The sequence below is a fragment of the Corvus kubaryi genome, unplaced genomic scaffold (genome assembly GCF_017639235.1).
Source record: "Corvus kubaryi isolate FWS band 111438036 unplaced genomic scaffold, C.kubaryi_AGA036_p1.0 37152, whole genome shotgun sequence".
NCBI lineage: Eukaryota > Metazoa > Chordata > Aves > Passeriformes > Corvidae > Corvus > Corvus kubaryi.
In genome coordinates this window covers 552,414-575,893 of record NW_024581040.1, presented here as the reverse complement: position 1 = coordinate 575,893, position 23,480 = coordinate 552,414, and the positions used below count along the sequence as shown (strand labels likewise).

General features: G+C 49.8%; 1 protein-coding gene across 2 annotated transcripts; it reads right to left on the bottom strand.

Moving 5' to 3' along the window:
- Positions 1 to 1,689: 1,689 nt before the first annotated feature.
- Positions 1,690 to 23,474, bottom strand: GJC1 (gap junction protein gamma 1). Of its 2 annotated transcripts, XM_042021602.1 has the most exons (4): positions 22,422 to 23,474; positions 5,522 to 5,635; positions 3,468 to 3,540; positions 1,690 to 3,335 (listed from the first exon to the last, which is right to left on the bottom strand). In XM_042021602.1, exon 4 carries the CDS (start codon positions 3,314 to 3,316, stop codon positions 2,135 to 2,137), a length of 1,182 nt encoding a protein of 393 aa, XP_041877536.1. In that variant the 5' UTR covers positions 3,317 to 3,335; positions 3,468 to 3,540; positions 5,522 to 5,635; positions 22,422 to 23,474; the 3' UTR covers positions 1,690 to 2,134. The 2 variants fall into 2 exon arrangements, with proteins under 2 accessions (XP_041877536.1, XP_041877537.1); XM_042021603.1 differs by lacking the exon at positions 22,422 to 23,474 and having other exon boundaries at positions 3,468 to 3,537; positions 5,522 to 15,368.
- Between the last annotated feature and the right edge of the window lie 6 nt (positions 23,475 to 23,480).

Below are 23,480 nucleotides of genomic sequence, written 5' to 3'. Positions count from 1 at the left end.
CAGACCACACAGCCAGTCCCAGCTCACCGGGCCATCCCTGCCCACATCCACTTGCTGCCCACGTCCTGGGTCACTTACACTTCCTTAGAGACACCACCCTGGCACTTCTCCCCTGCTCCCCAGAGCAGCCAGGGGTCAGTGCCAAAGGCCAGGGGAGCAATTCCCTTCCCAGAGTCTCCACAGCTCCAGAGGGGCTCACTCGGGGGCTGTGCTGGCTCTGGGCACAGCAGGGGCTCTCCAGGTTGCTCAGGGATAGTCTGGACCCACGCCTGGCCTGCCTGGTGTCCCAGAGGGAAAACAGACCAAAACAACTCGGCACACCACCAATCTGCAGGAAGTGCTTGGGCAGAGGGGAACAGCAAGGACATGCTCACATCCCCTTGGAGAGACTGCACCTGGATGTTCTGAGGGATGGGAATAGGGCAGGGAATTATTTGTGTCCTCCATGTAGCCTCACTCCTCATCCCCCACTCCTTCCAGGCTGCCCACAGCAGCTGTGGCTGCCTCATCCCTGGCAGTGTCCAAGGCCAGGCTGGATGGGGCTTGGAGCACCCTGGGATAGTGGAAGGTGTCTCTGCCCATGGCAGGGCATGGAATGAGATGGGCTTTAAGGTCCCTTCCCACCCAAATCATTCTGGGATTCCACGATCCTATGAATCCTGCTCCTGACCCAGCTCTGACAAGGGACTGAGGTAGCCTCAAAAGAGAACAGTCCTGCTTGAAACAGGCTCCCAAAATATATTAAAATGCATGGAAGCCTGAGAAAAAAAAAAAAAAGGGAGCAGAGCAAGGTCCCGAATCCATTATAAATAGCAGCAGAAAGCAGAGACATTTATCAGCGTCTCTCCAAGACGAGCCGGCTCCTTGCCAGAAAGACAGAGCCAAAGGCATCAGTCCCTCACTCCCCTTCTGCTAATTGTAAATTCAAGTTTAATGCCAAACCCACAGAATGCCAGATCGGACTGGTCTCTCAAGCAGAAAGCTAAATTATACATATTGCTGTGTCTGAACTGAATTCCTCGGACAGAACGGAAGGAAGAGGGGTCTGGAATAAGGCAGAATCATTGATATTCGGAGAGGGCTCTGTGACTCCCGCAGACAGCTCGTGTGTGCCGGCTGCTGGGAGAGGGAGGGGATTCCACAGAGCTACCACGACTCCAGCTGACCCGATTAGTTTGGGAAGGACAGGAATCCTCCCCAAAAGGTACCACTGCCTGCCCCTGGGCGCAGGGTGTTACACAACAGGAGGCCTCACAAACTTCTCTTCCCATCGCTGTCACAGAAACACGCAGAGTTACCGAATCCAGTCATTTCTATTTCGTTTTTTCCGGATTTTTTGCAGGAGTTTGAGGTGTCTCCTCCCTCCTGTTGCACAAGGTGTGTGGGGAGCCCTGAGCCCTCTCTGCCCCACAGCTGGCACTCCTGCTCCCAACACACACACACACACACACACACACATTTTTCCTGTAAGTCATTTTCCATAGAGGAAAGAGCCTGTAGGACACAGGAGCTTATGGGATGACACTTCCAGTTTGCGAGCAGCACATTAATTTAGTGAAGGACAGAGTCAGGAGCACCATTAACAGAGGTTTCCCAAATCCTTTCTTGCTCATGATTTGCACCCATGAGCTGCCCAGAGAGCGGAGACTCCACTTCTGCACGTTCAAGGCACTTTGGAAACGCAGCATAGAAAAGTTTTATAAAAAGTTTTACTTGGAAAACAAGGAAGAACAATGACATAACTGCAGACAACAATAATAAAATTAACAAAATGCTAATGGCTACCCATTGCTTTGTCCTTGTTGATATAAAAAGTGTAACATCAGATCCAGTGTACAAATACAAAAAAAATTGTGCATAATAAATGTACTATAATACTGTACATACAGCATAAACCGTTCAATGAGAATGAATTAAATATACCTATTTGTCTCCTGACTTGGAAGACAAAAGAATAAAGTTCTATAGTCCTAGAGTCAGTGTATAAACCCTTCCCAGGGGCTGAATCACGAGCCAATGGTATCCCTGAAAATAAGCAGAGTCAAATATTCCCTTAATGGAAGCCATTATTCATGGGACTGCTGGTTATGATAAACTAGGAGAAAAAAACCACAACATATCAACCGAGCCAACGTTAAATCCAGACCGAGTTCTTCCCATCTCCTGACTTGCTACTGGCACTGCTTTTGTTCGAGCCCGCTTTGGATTTCTTCCCTCTGGAACTGCTGGGGTTGTTTTGGTTGTTGTACGCCTGGATGGCGAGGTCCAGGCGGTCCTGAGCCACTTTGATTTCCCTCTGCAGGATCTCCAGGTCGGCGGGAATGTTCCCTTCGTTGCTGCCATACTGCTGTTCCTGAGCTATGTTGGCTTTGTTCTGCTTGTAGGCCATCTTGGCGTTGGACAGCTCCGTGCACTGCATCTGCTCCGGCTTCAGCGCGATGTTGTAGCCCGGGGGAGCCGACGGGGTGTTCCAGGTAAAGGGGTAGTTAAAGGTCCCAGAGTCAACCAGCTCCTTCTTCTTGGCATTCAATGTGTCCCGGATGGTGCCAAACCCCAAGTGGAGCATCTCCCAGACATTCAGGAGCAGACACATGCAGCTCACCCCGTACATTATCAGCAGGAAAATGGTCTTTTCGGTTGGCCTGGAAATGAAACAATCGACGTTGTGCGGGCAGGGCTTCCTGCTGCACACGAACACGGGGCTCACCTGGAAGCCGTACAGGAAATACTGCCCCACCAGGAAGCCAACCTCAAACAAGGCCCTGGCCAGGAGCTGCAGGACATAAATCCTCATGAGCCCATCCTCCCGGATCTGCCGCCGGCCGTCGTGCTTGGCTTTGGCAGGGCTCTGCTTCTCTTTACTCTCCCGGACACTCTCCACCTCTATCTCCGGGTACATCATCGGGTCCTCCTCGTGGTCACCCTCAGCTTCCTCCAAGCCCCGGTGCTGCTTCCAGCGGATGGGCAAGCTCCTCCTCCTGGCTCTCCTGCTGGCTTCGCTGTGCTCCACCATCCGGGCGATTTTATGGATGGCGTAGCCTAAATACAGCACCGATGGAGTGGCCACGAGAATGATCTGGAACACCCAGAACCTGACGTGCGAGAGAGGGGCGAAGGAGTCGTAGCAGACATTCTCGCAGCCAGGCTGCTCCGTGTTGCACACAAACTTGCTTTGTTCATCATAATAAATGGATTCTCCTCCCACAGCAATTAGGACAATCCGAAACACAATCAACACTGTCAGCCAGATTTTGCCAACAAAGGTTGAGTGGTTCTGGATCTCCTCTAACAGGCGGGTCAGAAAACTCCAACTCATGGTGGTCAAATGAGTTTATCTAAAAAACAAACAGAACCCCCAAACATTTATGAGTTTATCAGCTTGAGCCTAAACAGTGCAAACTCAACCAAGAGAGTCCAAAAACTCCAGACTTTTACACCCAACACCCATCCATGTTTGTGACCATCACCTGCTATCGGGATCCAGCTGCCAGAATTTGCTTGAAGATCCTACGTCTCCTCCGCAGGCTTTTGAGGAATCTGCTGTAAGAAAAAGCAGCAGTTCAGTGTCATTTCATTAAAAAATGTGCTCCCAAACCTACTCCCCAGCCCAAAAGAGAGAGACACGGCTTCTCTGGATGTCACAGGTTGATAAAAACATTTAGAGCAGAGGCTGAAGACTCCAAAATGCAGTGGATGGGAAGACAAGTGCCCATGAGATTTTTGGGTGCTGTCGGCCATGTTCCACCACTGACAAGGGGATTTATTTTAATTTGTTACAGCTGGGGCTGGTGATCATGGTCTAAGCCACAACCCACGGAGACACTTGCCTCCAAGGCCAGTACCAGCTGTCCTCATTCAGGAGGGGGTGGCCCAGCCCACCTGTGATGCAAAGGCAGGACAACCTGGTGGCCTGAGCAGTGTCACCCTGCAGGGCCAGCCTAGGGACAGGGCTGGGCCAAGGAACTTCTATCTATGCTCGAACTATCCTGTGGATGGATTTGGGTTCAGTCCCTCTGGGAGGCTGAAAAGCTTCCTGCCAGGTTCAGAAAAGATTTCAGTGTGGATTTTGTAGTGAAAACCTGATTAGAAAGAGTTACCCTAAAACTTCTATAAGAGCTACTCCACAGAAGCAAGTGGTGGGTGGGTGAGGGGAGAGGGGACAGCGCTGGCAGGAGCCGAGCAAGCGCCGGAACTGCCGGGCCTGGCCGTGCTCCCGAGCGGGCCTGGCACAGTGTCCTCGTTGCCAGAGGCAACCCTGCCAAATTCCAATGGCTGCAGATTCCAGGTTGCCCAGAGCAGCTGTGGCTGCCCCTGGATCCCTGGAAGTGTCCAAGGCCAGGTAGAACAGGGCTTGAAGCAACTTGGGATAGTGGAAGGTGTTCCCTGCCCATGGCAGGGGGTGGGACTGGATGGGCTGCAAGGTCCCTTCCACCCCAAACCATTCCATGACTCCAGGATAAATTTGCAATCCCAACAGTAAAAATCCCACCCTTGGAAACTCCCGTCTGACAACACTTTGAACAAAACCCAGCAACACTGCAGGGCCTCCTGGAGCCCCAACGAGTGAAACTCATAAAACACAGGAAGAACTGTTGGACACTGTTAGAGCAACAGGGGATGAAGCTTCTTTCAGACCTTTGATGATGTCAAATATCAGTTTGTTAAAGATTATTAAAAGACACTATTACATCAGAACAACATTTGGTGACAGATCCTGAAGCCAGAACTGGATAAATCTCCAGCACTCTGATCTTAAAAGGGATTTATTCTTAACCTGAAGAAATTCCAGAAGACTGGAAGAAAACTAGTACTTAGAACTATTCAACTTCTTCCACATAACTACAGAGTTGTTTGCAGGTAAAATAATGAAATGTGAGGAGATGCAAGCAATGCAGAATTAAAGGATATCAATGTAATCTCCCTCTGGTGGAATTCAGCGTTTCACTGAAAAGCCAAGAGCAGGGACATGGTGTGGATGGGCTGTGCAGGACATTTGATTTACCACTTCATGACAGTGGGAGAAAAAAAATAGCACAGGGGAGTACTAAAGAAGGCCATATTATGTGGATCAGAAGTAACACAAGTCTTGACAAATGATTCCCACATTAGATCCAAGATCAGTTCCATAATTACAGCAGTTCTGAAAATCCCTGGCAGCCAGGCTGGATCTTCCCAAGATCAGCTGGGGAGTGGCTGCTGACAAAAGGGGCACATGGGACTCGAGTTTGCAGGCTGAGAACTGGAGATGAGAGCTACCAGTGGTACAGGAAAACACGGATTGCTGGGGAGGCTGAGGCCCCTGGAACAGCCCCACTGCCTGAACCACACTCAGTGCAGCTCAGGAGCAGCAGAGCAGGGTTCTGTAACAGAGGGAGAGGTTGCTGTGGGGGTCAGTTAACAGGGAAGGGAGGGAGGCTCCTGAAGGATCAGGGTCTTGAGGAGAGCTGCTGATACAGTGCAGGTGATGGATGTGACCCCTGGCTGTGTCACCTGCAATCAGGAGCCAGGAGGGTGATCTTACCTCCTTGTTAGCGAGACAGCCCTGGGCACCTGCGGCTGCATCCTTCAGCAGTTGCTCCAACATCAGAGAGTGGATACAGGAGGCTCAAAACCAGCTGAGGGACGGGGAAGATGCCTAAAAGTGAGTGATTTAGAGAGATGGATTGGTTTAGCTGGGAAACATAGGAGGAAAATGAAAGTGAATCCCAACAGCAGCGAGGCAGGATCATGATGTGTCATCAAACTTACCGATCAGGACAAAAACCCCCAGCCTTCACTCAGGTGGGCAGGCCAGCTGCCACCTGCACTCAGCCCTGAAAAGGGACATGTTTAAATCACATGTGTTACATAGATAGCAGCTATTAGAGGTGCATGCAATCCTCCCAAGGCTTCCATCCAAGCTCCTCTTCAACACAACCCTGCTGCCATCGTCCCACAGAGCACTGGCTGAAATAACACGTGTTTAACAGGCAAAGAGAGCACAGGTTCCAGTCCCAGTGCAGCCCCTGCCTGCAGCAGGGGCTCTGCGCCCCCATTTCGGAAAGGCACCCAAGTGCAGCTCTGCCACCCGAGTTCTGGCAGTGGGATGAGACAGCGCCTCAGACAGCCCCACACGCAGCATTTCCCACTCGGATTCGGAGTCCAGATGAGGGGTACAGTGAGTCTGGGGGTCCTGCATGTGCCTGGGAAGTCTCCAATGAGCAGCAAAGGCAGGTGAACCCCACATGTGGAACAGGAGGTTAACAGAGGGGAGGAGTCCCGATACCCCCTCCCACCACACTGCTCTGCCCATCTCATCACCCTGGGCACCGACAGGACAGGCATGTTCCCACTGACATGTCGTGATTCATCACTAAAAAAGAGACAAAACCCAAAGGAGTTTAAGAAGGGGTTAATTCTTATTCCCTGAAAATGTCAGGGCCACACTTTTCACTGAAAGTAAACTACTAAGTAAATTTGAAATTAATTAAACACTGTTGCCAATGTAAATTTGGAGTAACAGCAGGAACCAGCCTTTAAATTTTCATATACTGTCACATTCCTCAGCAGTTAAGGACAGGGAAGTTTGAAATGAGTGCAGGTTTCAGTAAGAGAATCTTTACTTTTAGACAAGCTGTTACCTCCCATCTAAGAAATTTTTTCGAGGTACATGCCAGCTTTTCACAGTGCATTTTCTACCCGCAGACAGGTAGCAACAACAACACAGGAATCATTCCTGTGATTCCCAACCTGAATTCCACCAGTTATATCAATGCACAGAATGCCAGACCCACCTACAGACGTGTGCTGGGGTTCCTACAGCCCTGGGATACAGGAGGATTTATCCAGCCTGTGGTTAACAACCAGGACCTGCCAATTAGTGGGTCCTGGCTGTGGAGCTCTGAAGCTGCCCAAGAGCTGATTGTCTTCGCCAAGAAAGTGTCACTTTGTCCCTTTAGTCCTAGTCCCAAGCAGAGCTGCTGGGACAAACACGGGAGGACCCATAAGCAGGCAAAGAACTTCCTGCTCTTTAAGGAAATGTTTTGGTTCAAGCAAAATGACCAGTCATTAAATCTTAAAAAAGGCTCAGCCCATCCAAATTAAACACAGTACAAACCCAAGAACTTCCAAGCGGAATTCCTTCCGTTCTGTGGGATCAGCCAAGGCTAGAGGGGCACATTCTGCCTCTCCACCAAGTGCTGCAGCACCCAGACACGACACAGTAACCTTCACCCAGCGTACACCCACGGCGCCCGCATCCCTTGTTTCTGGCAACATTTAACTCAATAATTTTCCAATGTTTGAAAGAAAAGTCTATGGACACTGACACGCATCTGAGAAAGGCAGAATGTCAGCAATTTCAGCTAATTTAAGTCATGCCAGAAAGTGCATTTGAGAGAGACTTTCATTCCCTGTATTTGTCATAAGTTCATTTCAGCACTTCCAGCGGAGGAGGCTCCTTGGAGCGGGCAGGATCCATGATTAAATATCAGGAGCCTTATCTCTGACAGTGTGCTGGCTCCCGAATTAAAGCTTTGCAGGCGCTGACATCCAGAGAGAATGAAGAAGAATTTGGAGCAGGTACATGGGAAAACAGGAATCAGCTTCATGTGAAGAATTTCTGGAGTTAACACAGCTGTTGTTCACATACAGCCAGGGAATGGCCTCTCAGGTGTGCCCCCTCCTCTACCCAGACCATGGGGGGCTTGGCTATGAATTTAAACATTTAAACATTTCAACATTTAAACATTCACCTCCTTTCAGCTTTCTCCTCTAACAGCAACGACCTCCCGCCACTCAGGGAGGGAAGAACTGCCCTGTGGAGCAGCAGTTGCTGTAAAATCCTCAAAATCCTGCCCTTGGATGGGACAGCTGAGGTGTGGTAGGGACAGCAGTGGGGCAGGAGAAAGGAAGAAGCTGGAACGCTCCAGCAGGGTCCCCATTCCCCTGAGATGGAGGGCACCTGCAGGGCAGGACAGCGAGCACCAGGTGGGTGTTAAGGCAGCCTCATTCCGGGCTGTGGAATCCCAAACACCTTTGGAACCATCTCCTGGCCTTGTCTCGGCACAGACTGGGCCCAGCCCAGTACAAACTGGATCCCCTTGGCTCCAGCCCAGTACAAACTGGCAGCTACAGTCCAAAGCACCTGAGCATGGGGATGCAGGGAGTGCTGGTTTGGGTCGGCATCAGGCAGCCTGTGAGGATCACAGAGCCAGACTGGATGATCCACATGGATCTCAGCCAATCCAAGCCCTTCTGTGACATTTCTATGGCACCAGGACTCGTTTCATGTCATCCCATCAATGACAGAAGTGGGGCTGGGCACAGCTGGGCACATCCCTGTCCAAGGATGGCACCAAGCTGAGGGGCACAGCTGATACCCTGGAGGGAAGGGATGCCATTCCCAGGGATCCTGACAGCCTGGAGGAGTGGGTCCGTGGCAACCTCATGAACTTCAACAAGGCCAACTGGAAGATCCTGGAGCTGGGCTGGAGCAATCCCCAGCACGGACTGGGGGTGGGTGGAGGGAGAGCAACCCTGCAGGGAAGGACTTGGGGATCCTGCAGGATGAAGAACAAGACATGACCCAGCAACAGCCCAGAAATCCATCTATTCCCTGGGCTGCATCCAAAGCAGCGTGGGCAGCAGGCAAGGGGGGAATTCTCTGGAGCCCCCAGCATGGGACAGACATGGACCTGTTGGAGGGAGCCCACAGAGATGCTCCAAGGGCTGGAGCACCTCTGCTACGGAGACAGGCTGGGAGAATGGGGTTGTTCAGCCTGGAGAAGGAAAAGCCCTGGGGGAGACCATCCTGTGACCTTTCAGGGTAAATGGAGCCTGTAAGAAAAATGGGGACATTTTACCAAGGCCTGTAGTGACAAGACAAGGGACAACACTTTTAAACTATGAATGGGCAGGGAGAGATGGGACATTAGAGATATTTTACCATGAGGGTGGCGAGGCCCTGGCACAGGTGGCCCAGAGAAGCTGGGGCTGCCCCTGGATCCCTGGAAGTGTCCAAGGCCAGGCTGGATGGGGCTTGGTCTAGTGGAACGTGTCCCTGCCCTTTGATGGCAGGGAGTGGAGGGTCTCTAAATTTCCACAGTTCACCAGCACCTCCTCAGACAAGGCTTCTCTGCAGACTTCATAGCCTCGAGGCACTTGTTAAGGAGGACGAATGTATCTACAGAACACTTTTTTCCTCCCTAAATTATGTCTTCCCACGTCATGCTAATGAAATTTGATTAATTTATTAATGATTTATTTGTTTTGGTTTGTTTTTAAGCAGTTTAAAAAGACGTGCTGAGCAGGAAAAAAAGAAGAGCTGCATGGCAATTCTGTTGTTAATCAAAAGAGGTTTCATGCTGCATGAAAGTGAAATTGGGCCCACAGGCTAATTAAAATAGGATTTGAATTAGGATGAATGAATAATTAGCATTATTCATTCAAATCTCATTTACATTGAAAAGTAAGAAATTACATGATTTACAAGTACTTTTGAGGAAGCAGAGGGGTTTCTTTTTTTTTTTTTTTTTTAACCTGGAAAACGAGTAAGACTTTACTGCTCAAGAAAGGAGAGAGCTGTGGCCAGACCCAGCACTGGAATGGTGCCAACACATCCCAAATCCTGGTGAGAATTGTGCTGATGCCACCTGCATTCCCTGAGCAGCAATTCCAGTGTCCATTCTCCTGAGTGACACAAGCATGTGGGGATATCCCTGGGATAAGACAACTCAGGGCCATCACCCTTCCATTCTTTGTGAAGGAAGTGGGTTCAATCACCACCAACTTTACTCCCATTTTCAGCAATGAAGATGAAAATGAATAAGAAAAGTGCACTGAATTTTATTTTTAATCTTACAGAATACTTGGGAAGGAAAAGGCTGGGACTTTCTGGAGAGCACACAGCGCTCTTTCAAACGAATATTCTGTCATCTGGCAGGGCTCACGTGGCAACAGCAGAGAATGGTTTGGAAAAAGCCACAATGTCAACGTCAATTTGGAAACCATTTCTGAATGGTGCCTTCCAATCCCAGGCATGGTAACAAGGCTCTGCTGATTCCCAGACCAATCCCCCGAGTCTAAAAAACCCCACACTGAATTATGAGACCACAGATCCTATGTGGGATATAAATAGTACAGAAAAATATGGGTAAGAGGTAGGGATATAATAAGATTCTTGCGCTGTCAAAAAAATAAAGATGTCAAGTACGTATCTTTTTGAAAATCAACATATACCCACCCGAGCATTCAGCTTACAGATAAACTGGAATTTGCAGCTAAGACACGAACCTCCGGTCGCCTTGGCGTGCCCTCTAGGTACTGCTAACATGGGAAGCCAAGTGACAATTTTAGCAACACTCCCCCACAGTGACAAAATTCAAATGAAATCACGACGTGTTTCGTGCTGGCCCAAACCAGCTTTTACTGCACCTACAGCACCCGTGCTGCTCCAGAGGAAGCAGCGTGTCCAGGGCAGGCACCCACAACGTGCAGACCCCGGCGTGGAAGAGCAGGGTCCGTTGGAGCAGCACGAGGACAGGACGAGCTGAGCCTGACTCGAGTTCATCTGAGAGCAGGAGCCTGCAGTGACAACAGGCTCCCTGGAAAATGGAGGCTGGGCTGTACAGTCTCCGTCACCTCATGAGACTTTCGGAGGCCCGTTGTGGGGTCTGTGTCAGGCTGAATCCCTTCACACACGCTCAGCAATCAGCATCCCTTCCGAAGGACGGGAATGAGGTGTTCCAGGTCAGAGACTGGGAGAGCGAGCTCCCAGTTTGGCACTTCTCGTAGCCTGACACCAGCCTGAGGATGCTCCTCACACCTGTCCTGCAGACGCCAGGTATCAGGAGGCAGAAGGAGCCCCAGGTGATGCCAGCACTGTGGTGATGAGAAATGTGATCAAGGAGGAAACAAAGTGCTCAGAGACTCGTGCGCTGCTTCAGCCTGCGCTGAAACCCTGGCTCCCCGGCGCTGCCTCGGTCACAGCAACACCAAACCCTGGGGCACCAGCACAGCGCTGGGACTGGAGCTTGGGGCAGGAACAAATCCCCCCCTTCACAACCTGCTGGCAGAAGAGGAATAATCCAGCAAGGAAGAGCTGCTGGAGCTCAGAACCAACCCAGTGTTTACTCCATCAGAGCTCTCTCTCTCCCCTCTCCTCCAGCCTCACACATCTCACAGCTCTTCTCCACCACAGTTTAACCCCACTGAGCCCGGCTGGTTTGAGCAGCTCCCGCAGGAACTGGGCTCCTGCAGCACTGGCAGGTCCAGCACGACCCCCCAGGCCTTGCCTGCTCTTGGCCCTGGTGCTGCTGCACCTGTTCCTCCCTGCAGAGGAGCCAGCACAGCACAGGAAAGCTTTCCCAGTGTAATTCAGTTGGATGTTGAAAACAAGGAATTACAGGGTCGGTAAAGGACAATTTTATCTTTTTTTAAAGAATTTGAATCTGAAGCTCAAGCCATACTAGAGAAAACAGCCAACACTGCTGTTCTAAGATTAAGACCAAGTGTTTAACCAAATCCTGAGCTCTTGGATTGCCATCCCAGGCTGTCTGCAAACAGGGGGACTGACACCCTTAAAATGCAAAGATCTGGAGGGCATCCTTGAGAAAGACTGTTCCTACCAGCTGAAGTGACCATCAGACTGGGTGAGTGTGGCCTCAGTGGATTCAGGTGCACAGAACACCCCTGAGTGTGAGCTGTCAATTCCCATTCTCCCACACCACAGGGGATCCTGCAGGCTTTTCCAAGAGGTGATCACACACAGGCAGCACTCATCTCCCAAACACCAGAGATTCCTAAACATCATCTGATGAGGCACCACGTGCTCCTCAGCTCAGGGCTACTAAACCCTGGCTCAGACACACAATGTCTGACAAAATCTGAGACCAAACACCCAAAAAACACCCGACTGGTCTGAGGCTGTGACAGCTCCTTTCAGAGTGACAGAGCCACCCCTTTACTTCAGTCACTTCTGAAGGTGTTTAACCCCTAAGTCCCCTTGTACCAAATGCATCGCTCTCAGAAATGTGCAGTGTTCTGATAACTGGTAGTTTAAACCACTGTATTTTACATCTCAAAGCAGGGTCAACCACAGCAGGTTGGAAGGCCCATGCCCAGCCAGGTTTTAAATACTTCTGAGGATGGAGACACCACAAGCTCTCTGGGCAGCCTGATCCTATTAAACACCTCCAGGGATGGAGAGCCCACAAGCATTGAAAAGTCAGATTGGGCAGTCTGATCCTACACCTGACCACGCTCACAGTAAAAAAAGCTTTTCTTATGTTTAAGTGGAATTTTCCCTGTTTCAATTTTCCATCACCATTCCCTGGGCACCATGGAGAAGAGTCTGGGACAACAGCAACAGCAGCAAAGCAATTTTTCCTGTAAGAACGAACATAATAGAGAGGGGACAAGTTGCAGGGACTTGAGCCACACAAGGAAGTGAAACTGTGACCTGAGATCCTTCCCCCTGCCAGTGCAGGACAACTGCTACACAGTGCTACTAGTACTGGCATGATGTAACACAATACATTATTAAAATATTAAAAATATTGTACTGCTGCCTACTGCACCTGTGCTCCCAGCAGCTATTTTAACAAATATGGCAAAGGGAAGGTAAAGATGGGAAAATTGTGGTGGGGAGAATGACAAAAGGCAGGTCCTGAGTGACCAACAGCAGTTCAAGTGAGAGTATGATGGATGGGGGCTGGGGTTCCGGCACACACCTGCCAATGAATCCCAGGGATTCAGCCCCTTTTGGGACACACTTGCCAGTATGGAAACAGCAGAGGGAAAGAAATGGCAGGAGTGTCCCGCTGCAAACTCAGCCTGGGAACAGCAAAGGGAAAGAAACAAAGGGAAGGAGAGTGTCCTGCTGCAAACTCTGGGCTGCACCCGGGGACACGCAGGGGTGAGCAGAGCCCGGACAATGCAAACCCACCTGTGACACCCAGGGAGCGGCAGCACCTGGGCCCACCTGAGACCTCAGCCCACGACCCCGAGCACTGCAGCCAGGCAAGAAGGAACAATCCTGTTTCCCCAGGATTTGGACCCACAAGGGTCCAAAGGGAAGAACACACAGAACACACAGAACCTCTGCGTGCTGCATCCCCAGGAAGCACTGAGGGACAGGCGCTGCTGGGGAGCAGCAGCCTCTGGGCAGGCTGGAGCATCCATGTGCTTACCTGGATCCCTCCAGCTCTCTGGCAGCGAGGTCTGGGGAAGGCCATCCTCACTCCCATACTGTTCCAGTCAGGCATCAGAGAGATTTCCCTGCCTTGATGTGATTAGCGATTCAAATAACCACAACACCCCTTTAACTACACCCCATTCCACTGCAGCCAACAGCTCCACAGCGTTTCCCCACCGGGCTCCTCCTCTGCGCTCAGAGGGATGAGTGTCAAAAGAAAATGACACACTGGAGGCAGCTGACCCAAATATCACTCTCACGGCCATTTCGGGAAAGGAGAGAGAAGCCAAAAGAGCGCAATTCTGTCGGCTCCTGTACATCAAAATCAAAGGCTCTCACTTGGCTGAGCGGGAGGCAATCAGATGGGGATGAACACCTAATGCTCCCACCACCATCTTATGACAGTCAAGAGAAACTACGGCAGTGTTTGCTTCATAGATAAGCCTCAAAAACTACTGTGAACAGCTTGTAAATGAAACAGATACCACGCACCCCGACACAGTCTGCCACAACGTCCCCAGTCACCCATCCTGCAACATGGCAGCTGCTTCTCCGTGACCCACATTCAAAAAAAAGACTTTTATTCCCCAGCTCTGTCATCTGGTCTAGTAGGAGCCACCGCCTCAGCCTACAACTGCACCAAATCCACGTCACGTTTTCTACAACAGCCGCTCTGCAGAGAGGGAAGGATGTTCAGAGGCAGAGGAGGAGGACATTGCAAACCAAAGCCTCACCCCCGCCGTGCTGGCGCTTTCGGGCCACCCAGCTCTGCTAAACTGGGCCTGGACTGTTCCCGTGCTGGGACACGGAGGAGCAGAGAGCCTTGCAGACCCCTGAGACTTCACCCAACTCTGCATCTGCCCAGGTGGAGAGCACCAAGCTGAGCAGGACCAGCTGTGCCAGATGGCACAACAATCCATGAGGATGGTGTTGGGATGGACAGCACCTTGCCAGAGAACAGGTCCACAACAAGCTAGCACTTCGCTCACTCTACTGCTGCTTCAACTTCTCCCAAGTGCTACTAAACCACAGAAACAGTTGAAGAGTTTTGTTTCAATAAAGTTGGTTTTACACACAGTTTATTCTGAGACAAGGAGCAGAGTAAGGCAGCAGATTGCCATACTGGCATTGAAATGTTACTCCAGCTTGAGTTCAACAGGAGTCTTAACAGCTTTATTTTGCCAAAGATAAAATTTAGAATATAAATATGCACATAGATTCACTAAGTGACTTATTTGTTGAAAAAAAATTCCTGTAATGAACTAGGAAACATAAAACTGTCCTTTTCTGAAAGACTTGAATACTTTGAGACCCCCTTGGGAAGAGACCTGAAGCACTGATGAACTCCCTATGCTCCATCACTCCAGCTGGGAAGCACACACACTAACTGGGGCTTTTCCCCCTGAGAACAGCTGGAAATAACTCCAATTTTATGAAAGGAGGCCAGAAGCTCTTTTCCCAGTGACAGGCACACTGCACCAAGCACACAGTGGCAGGCGGGTCAGTTTTTCCACCTGACTGCTTTTCCTGGCCAAGGATTTTATCAGATTTATTATCAACACAGAGTGGGACAATTAGCAGCAAATTGAAGGCAGATCAGCCTCCCCATCATTCCTGCTTAAACCAGGCATGAGACTTGACAGGGGAGCACCAAGGGGCCCAGGGGATGGGATGTGCTGTGTTGTGGGGATGCTGGAGGTAGGAAAACCCACTGAGACACTGCAGCCACAACTGGGGTCAGGGCGACAGTGCCAAGCTTCCCCTGGATTCTTATTTCCAAGCTTCCACGATTTTAGGAGGGTGGTGACATCTTGTTAGTCACTGAGTGAACTTCATGCTTGTTCCATAGATGTTCTCTTCAAGCTCCAACCAGGAGCCCGCAGATCACCTCTACCTGGCATGACCCGGGAATGCACAAGGGCTGGGCCACTTCCCAACACAGAGCTGAGCAGGTCTGCTCGCAAAAACCTTCCTAATGCAAAGGGTAATTGAGCATCTGCTGTACCACACCTCCTTCACTCTGACAAAGGGGAATTAGCTGCAGATAAGATCACTCCTGATAAGGAACCACTGGTTGTTTGGTGCATTGTCTCATTAAGGCAATCACACCTACTCTGCCAAACACAGTCAGACTGGTTTGGGTTGGAAGGGACTTTAAAGCCCATCTTGTTCCACCCCTGCCATGGGCAGGGACACCTTCCACTATCCCAGGGTGCTCCAAGCCCTGTCCAGCCTGGCCTTGGACATTTCCAGGGATCCAGGGGTAGCCACAGCTTCTCTGGGCCACCTGTGCCAGGGCCTCCCCACCCTCATGGTAAAATATTTCATTTTAATGCCCCATCTAACCCTGCCTTCTCTCAGTTTAAAAGCGTTGTCCCTTGTCCTGTCACTACAGACCCTCGGTAAAAAGTCCCCATTTTTCTTCTAAGCCCCTTTATAAGGGGCTGAAGGGCCATAGTAAAGTCTCCTCAGAGCCTTCTCTTCTCCAGCTGAACACCCCCAACTCTCCCAGCCCATCTCCAGTGCAGAGCTGTTCCAGCCCTCAGAGCATTCCCACTTCAGATTCCCATCTGCACCTTGACAGAGTCTCCCTGCAGAAAGCCACCACCAGGAACAGGCTCAGCTCTAATGATACTAAAAGAGATGCCAAACCCATCCAGGGAAAATGATGGGACTCCTTTACACACAACTCACAGCACCAGGAACAGCTCCAGGCTCTTGCCAGCCCCTTCCCCTGGTTCCCACTGCAGGGGCTAGGGGGGAGGTTACAGAGCAAAGAGCCAAACTGAGGAATCATAGCAGGGAGGGCTGCATGGATTCACTGAGGGGTTAACGGAGTGTGGAGATGGACCCTGACCTGGGTACAGCCATTCCTAAAATTGCCTTGGGACAGGGAAGCAAGTGTCGTGTCAGCTCTGCAGGACAGGAAAATCCTGGCAAAGTGCAGTTCTCCAGACCCAACGTTCACACAGGACTAATGACACAGAGAAGAATTAGTGGGCATTGATTATCTGAGTAAATACAATAAACCATGGGAAAAGTCAGCGTGGCTTCTGCAAAGGCACTTCCAGCCCCGCAGAGGGCTCCAGATCTCCTGGGTTTTAACCTCTGCGAGTCTCTCTCATCTAAGGCTTCCTGAAGGGACCACAAAGGCCACCGGAAAAGGGACTGTCCCTGTATGGAGAGACAACTGGGTGGGAGACAAGGGAGTAAGAGTAAACAGCCATTTCCTGCAAGGGAGGGAGGCCAGAGCAGGGGTCACAGGGAGAGGCTGGGACCTGTGCCAGACCAGGACACTGTCTGGATGTGGCCCAGGACCCTGACGGAAATATTCGAGGGGAGGTGGAGAGGCAATCGTGAAGAGCAGCACAGGGACCATATGAGTCTATGCAACCTGGAAATAAAATGGCAGATGGAATTCCACATGGATAAAGTGATGCATACATTGAATAAAAAAAATAAATCTCAATTTCACCTAAAAATAGATACGCCCTGAGATGGCCTCAGCATGCAGGAGGTCTTGGGGCTGTCAGGCTGCTCTGTGAACGCTCTGACACTGCTCAGCACAGCCCCAAAACAGCGTTTCACCAGTGTCAGAGGAGAAGCACACCCAGCACAAGCTGCCGTGTCACCATGTGCCTGTGACACACATCCATGGCACTGTGGCTCTGGTCACTCCGCCATGTCCCCCTGAGAGCCCATGGCTCACCCATGGTGTGTGGCTCTGGTCACTCTGGCCAGCTCCTATCCCGGGAACAGAGGAGAACAGAAGGAGCTTGGAGAAGAGGTGTGGACTGGCTGGTGGGGGAAGGACAGTGAAAAACAGCAAGAAGGCTGAGGAGGAAACAGGCAGGGAGCTGTGACACCTGGAGTAGCCTGGAGAAGGAAAACCCCTCAAAAACTGAAAACCAGAGCCGTGCCTCAGGCAAGGGTAAGTCTGTAGGCACAAAGCAGTCGCATGCTGAGAGTCCAGAGCTTCTCCCATGCTCTGCTGCAGCCCCCACGTGGGACAGGTCAGAAACAGGGCTCTGGAGCGGGCAAGATTCCATCTGATCCATGTGGCTGCTCCAAAGGAGCCAGAAGCGAGTGGCTCCGAGGTGTTGGGGAAAAAGCCCCTCCATGAACCAGTTGGAAGAGAGGCACCAGCAGACGCCAAAGGGAACAGAACTGCTCTGTGGGGCTGTTAATCACTGCTCAGTTCCAGCCCCCTGGAATTCTGTACGTGCCAGACGATCCCGGGCAATCGGAACACCTGAAGGGCAGCGATGATTTATTTCTGTCCACGGCTCTCCAGCACAGCCCTCCAGGGAACGGGATTCTGCAGACACCCGGATCGATACGGTTTGGTCACAGATTGCAAAGAGAGCAAGAGCAGGCGAGGAATACAAACCAAGCTGGGGACGGCACTGAGGAGGAGGCTCCAAGTCAGCTCCAGAAGGAGCAAAGACTTCACACGAACCAAGGAATAAAGATAATTTCCATATGGCTCTGTGGAAGATTGCCGTGTGCTTCCTCCCAAACACTTCAATTTTATTTTGCTTTTTAATATCTCAGGAATCACAGTTTCCACTATGAAAATTCTTCTCATTTCAAAATAGTTTAATTACATATCTGAGCACCAGCTGAGTAACTCCTGCGAATGAATCTGCTGCAAGGAAAATTCAGTCATTTCTCAACTGCTTCAATGTTTACCACGAGAATCAGGAGATTTTTATATTTCTATGAGGACATGCAGGGAAAGCACACCTGCAAGGCACATTAGGAACTTTAACTATTTCAATTTTATGCCATTTAAAAATGTACTGACACCAAGGCCAGCCCCACATGCACAGCCTACACCCACCCCCTTGCCTGCCTACAGACAGATCTCTAACCTCAGCACTAGGCAGTGCTGGGTGTCATCACTGTCCCTGAATCCACACCAGAGCCAGGCTTCCAGGAGTTAACAAGGAGTCAAAACTCCCCCTCAAGGGAACATGGGCACACACAAGACATACAATCACCCTTCCAGGCTCTTGACTATTTTAAGCATGAGAGAGATACAGAACTTCACAGGCGATGGCTTGTTCCGAGTCCGGCAGGGCTGCACCACTCACGCCGGGATGTCACCGTGGGCAGGAGTTCCATCCCCTGCTGCCACCAGCACCATCCCTCATCCTGTAGGAGCTGCATTCCCGAGGCACACCACAGCCAGACCCATGTTTAGACCCAGAAGTCATTTTTCTACATTCCTTCATCAGAAAAGCAAAGCGGAAAGAAGCATCCCCAAGACGTGGCACTTTTTGGGAAGACTTTGGGGGTGTTTAGAAGAGAGGGAATGCTGTGCACAGCCACCTACAAGCAAACACTGCACCCCAGGACAGCAGATTAACGCCTGAGTGGGACACCAGAGCGGGGACTCAATGGAAAATAATCAAATGCAGCTGTCAGCCTCCTCTAGCGCCACTGAATGCAACATTCGGACTGGAAAGGACGGGAGGCACAATCTGCTGGTCATCCATATGGATGCCTCCCTCTCTCCTTCACCAGTATCCCAATGGAGGTCAGGCACGCACACTCAGACTCGTTTTCTGACAAATTTGTAACTAAAAAGCTGGAACTAATAACTGCAAGAGCCCAAAGCTGGTTTCATGGACTTGTTTAGGCAAAAAAGCTGGCTGACTCCACCGATTTCCATCTAGGCAAGGCAATAGGGAGAAATCCTTCATTCCCATGTAAAAATGTAAATCCCAGCTCAGTGAGTCATTTAAGCACATGCCTAATGCAAAGCTTGAAACAAATCCCGCTAATAATCCGGGCTGCTCGCTTATTTACAGCTAGGCATGGCTTAAGTACCTGGATGATCTGGAAATACCCCCAAGCCCCCGGAACAGAGCCTAAACCAGGCTGGTCTGGGAATTAATCACAGTGGTATGAGCAGAACTGCTAATATGAACCGGGGGAGGACTGTGTGTGTGTGTGTGTGTGCGCTCAAGCATCTGTTCAAGTTTAGGCATATAAAACATTTTTCAGCCCAATGACTCCAGAGGGAAATGCCTCATACATCAGCTCATCTGACTCAATTTTTCCATCACATTTCCTTTAATACAGTTTTGTCCATAAATACACTATTTGTTTTTTCCAAATATAGATTTTTATTTATAGCCAGAAAACCTTGTAACTTGTGTTATTGCTTAAAGCCCTGGGTTCTGCTTTGAAACAGAATCACCTTCTTCCTTGAAACAGAATCATTGAGGAATTATTGGCCAGTACTGAGGTATGAAACCAAGTTCTCTATGTTTGCAGAAGGAAAAGGGATTTCTTTTTGCTCCAATATTTGCCATTCTCAGTATTTCACCAGAAATCACCAGTAAGATCATAACTGCCCAGCCACACATAGTGTAAGTAAATTATCCCACACCACATCCAGGGACTTACACCTTAAATCTTCATTTTACACCAAAACAAAGTCAAGTTCTTAAAAATCCCCAGCAGATCTTCCAGACAGTCCTGAATTTGGGGAGAACTGTGCGTCACTACCCGAGCAGTGATAACAACACATATTTATGGTATGAGGAGGTCAGAAAAGGAAATGTTAACATTGCCCTTTCCCCTCCAAGGAGCATTTTGGAGATAAATTCCTTTATGTAGCTTTTAACAGAAAGCAACGAGTCTCCCAAAACCAGAACCAAGAAAGGGCAGTGAACGGGAAATTTGGTGATTTTGACATTTTAAAAATATGGGCTTTTTCAGAAGCAGAATTTAGGTATTGAGCAACACTGAACACAGCAAGTGAAATGTGATTTAATACAATTTGACCATGATTAACCATAACTTGAGTCAACAAAAAAGCACAAGCCTGTCATTCCATGGCACAAGCTCGGGACAGTGGAATTGCACTCCTGCTGCTCGCGGGAAGTGCCGAGACCAGCTGGAAACACTGACAATGCCAGGGGCTCCTGCAATAAAACCTTCACTCCTTTCCAAAGCAGGGCACACAGAGGTGGCCGTGCAGCCACCCGTGAGGGGCTGGCAGCGGGGTCCAGGGACCATCTGTAACTCAGGGAGTCTCCCTACCTGCTGGGCAGGAATGTGCTTCCCTGCACAGCTCAGCAGGGATAAAGTAGAGCCACCATAAAAATCAGGGAGTATTAATGGAACTTTTTTCACGGCAATCATTTGCTTCCTATTAAGCAGATTAAAAAGACATAAATCTGGAGCACAAGTCAACTCTGTGGAGTGGCAGCACCGAACAAAAAGGCTGAAAGCAGGGTGGGAGCAAAGGATCACCTTCCCCCTAATGAGGCAGCAGCGCCCATCCCCCGGGACTGACAACAAAGGGGTCCATTATCCACGAGGGTTTCACTCCAAGTGTTTAATGATCGCTACCCTTGCCCGAGTTCCTGCCGGGCTTCAGGGAATCCTGTCCGAGCAGGAAGGGTGAGGCATGAAAGAGGTACAAGGCAATGCTCCTTGTGATTCCCATGTTTAAAACAGGTGGTGAAAACCTGCCGTGGTGTAAGGAGCGAGCCACAAGATCAGCCCCCTTCACTGCTGATGGTGAAGCTGCAGCCCGATTTCTGAGAATCACAGAATATCCAGAGCTGGAAAAGACCCACAAGGATCATCCAAACCCTACTCCTGAATCCATCACTTCTTCCCTCAGCCAGCGGCTCCTTGCAGGGGCCAATGACCACAAATGACCAAAATTCACCCCAGTAAGCAGCGTCTGCCTGGGCTCACACACTCTGTGGTGTTCCAGCAGCTCTCCATGGAAAGCTCACCACTCCATAACGAGTCTTCGCTCGCCAGATTTGCAGCTGTGTCAAAAACGAGGCATCAGCAACACTGCTGAGCCCTTGTGGCTCCGGATTCCCTGGCTCCAACTGTCCAGAGAAGCACCAAGGTACTGGATTTCCAGGGACTCAATCCATAATGCACCCAAGGAAGGCACCTCCAGGATTATCCAGCTCCTAACTGGGTGTTTCTAGGCTGCTCTGCTGGTCTTAAGTGGCTGGATCACACCTAGGTACAACCTCAGGCACTGGATCTCATCCTTTCCTTGGCAAAGTGGTGGATGAGGAAAGTTTGGGGATTTTTTTTGACTCACAGATGTTGCTGGCAGTCAGCAAATTACTAAATCAACAAATCTGTGTGTTAAAATTCATCACAAACTCTCCATCAGTGATTAGATTTCACAGCTTTTAAGAATTTTGTTCTTGTAAACTCTAGAACCATTCAAACCCAGAAAAGACTTTTTAAGATAAAGCTTCACCTAAGCAATATAATTTCCACACAATTACCTTTAGAACCAAAGAATCATTTAGAAAAACTGTGTCTACAATTAAAACTCTTCAGGGTGTACCAACGTCTTTGCTAAATTCTTTAAAATTGGTCTAAACTTGCCCAGCACCCGGGTTTTAAGTTTCCCCCTACCGAGGGCTGGGACCCCTGGAATTCCTCACCTCCCACACATTCCCAACCCTCTTGGGGCTCCTCTCTGCTGTGTTCAAAGCAAGCGCTGTGCTCTCAGTCCTTGACCCAAATTTTCCAGTTATTTACTGGTATTTGCATCACTTGCACGTTATCTGGGATGAGTTGGGTGTTTGCTTTGAAATGAGGGGCAAAAACAGTCCCTAATGAAGGACTAAGGATGGAACACACCCAGAAACCAGGTATTTCATGACAATTCCTTGTTTAGAACCCTGCATTTAGACCTCTGAGTGGCTTTAAAAAAACCCCAAATTGTAATATTGTTATATCAATTAAGAAAGTGTAAATGGAAATGTCTTCTATTAGCAGTAACTCAATAGTCCCCTCCATCAGTGATGGGACAAACTTACAACTCCAGTCTAAAAGCACTAAAGGCAGTCAGACCCTTTGCTAAGGGAACAGCCTGTCAGTAAAATGTTTTTAATAACTTTTCATCACTCCAACTGATCTAAAACTTGATAAACCCATTTCAAAAGGACAAGAGGTGCTGGGTGACAAATCCAAGGAGCAGCTGGTTGTGTTTTCAACACAGTTCAAAAAACAGAGATGCTCATGTAGAACAAGTTTCATGTGATGTGAAACCTCCAAAGGGACGTGGCACCCCGCTCCTGGTTCTGGTTTGCCCCATGCGCTGGCATTTCAATTTGGAAATGTCAGACGAGTTCCTGATTCTGGAGAAATACCCTGCAAAGGGCTCGTTCTCATCGAAGGAGCCAGAGAAAGGCTCGCAGGGCAGACCCCACTCTCAGCCCAGCCCCAGCCCCTCAGCTCTTACCTGGCCGCCTCCGCGCCCGCAGACATGGTCAGAGCCCCGGCCAGCCCCGGCTGCCACAGGGAGAGTCCAGCACTCCACTGCTGCACCTCGGTGTCACTGAGGACCAGCCCCTCGCCGGAGCTCTGGGTGCTGCCCAGTCGCGCATTCGCCAGACACCAAAATGTGTGACAGCTCAGCCCACCCCCGCCGAGCCCCCAGTGACCACAGAGCACCGTCCCTGCTGCTGCCCAGGGCTGCGGGAGCGCCGGAGTTAATGCGAGCGCTGCTGGAAATCCAGGACTTTCCCTCGGAGTCAAACAGTGCAGTGAGGCTCAAATTCCCTTTTAAAAATGCTTACCTATCCCACTTCCCAGCGCCGAGCTGACTTGTTCCCTCAGGAAAGCACAAGCATAACTTTGGAACAGACTTGGAAAGTACCAAAAATACAGAGAAGGGCACCTTGAATTTTCCTAAACATGAGTCTTGACAGAAAACAACTTTCTCCCTTAAATGACCTGAAGAACGGAGGGTTTGGTAACTGCACTGACAGCTGGTTCATTGAACATCACCGGGACACAGATTTCTAACAGGAAGGGACAGTTTGAGGTTTTTCTTAACCAATTACCCTTGACTTAGAGCAGACAGGAGACATGGAAATAATAACAAAAATCAACGGTCTGTCAGATAGAAGGGTTTTGTTCTCCCTCTCATTTCCAAATACAAACTGAACACCCAATGAAAAAGCAGAACCCGGTGGTACCAACTGTTGCTCCAGAATCCATATGGTACATCCATGCCCTAATTAATCCCTGTGAACTATCTCCTATTTGTAATTAATTTGACAGTGGAACAAAATCAGCACTTCGCTGGGAAGCAAGGTCACACTGACCAGAAAGTGTCAGGACTAATTCCTACCAACAGAAATGAGAATTGGCTTTAAAAGGTCAGTAAAAATAGCTGCACAAATGTCATTCTTGTGAAATTTTATGACGCTGGGTGAAAGTCAGGCCCAACGGAGGCCAAAACTCTCATTATCTGATACAAGAGCAGGATTCTTCTCCTCGTGCTCTGCATTTGGGT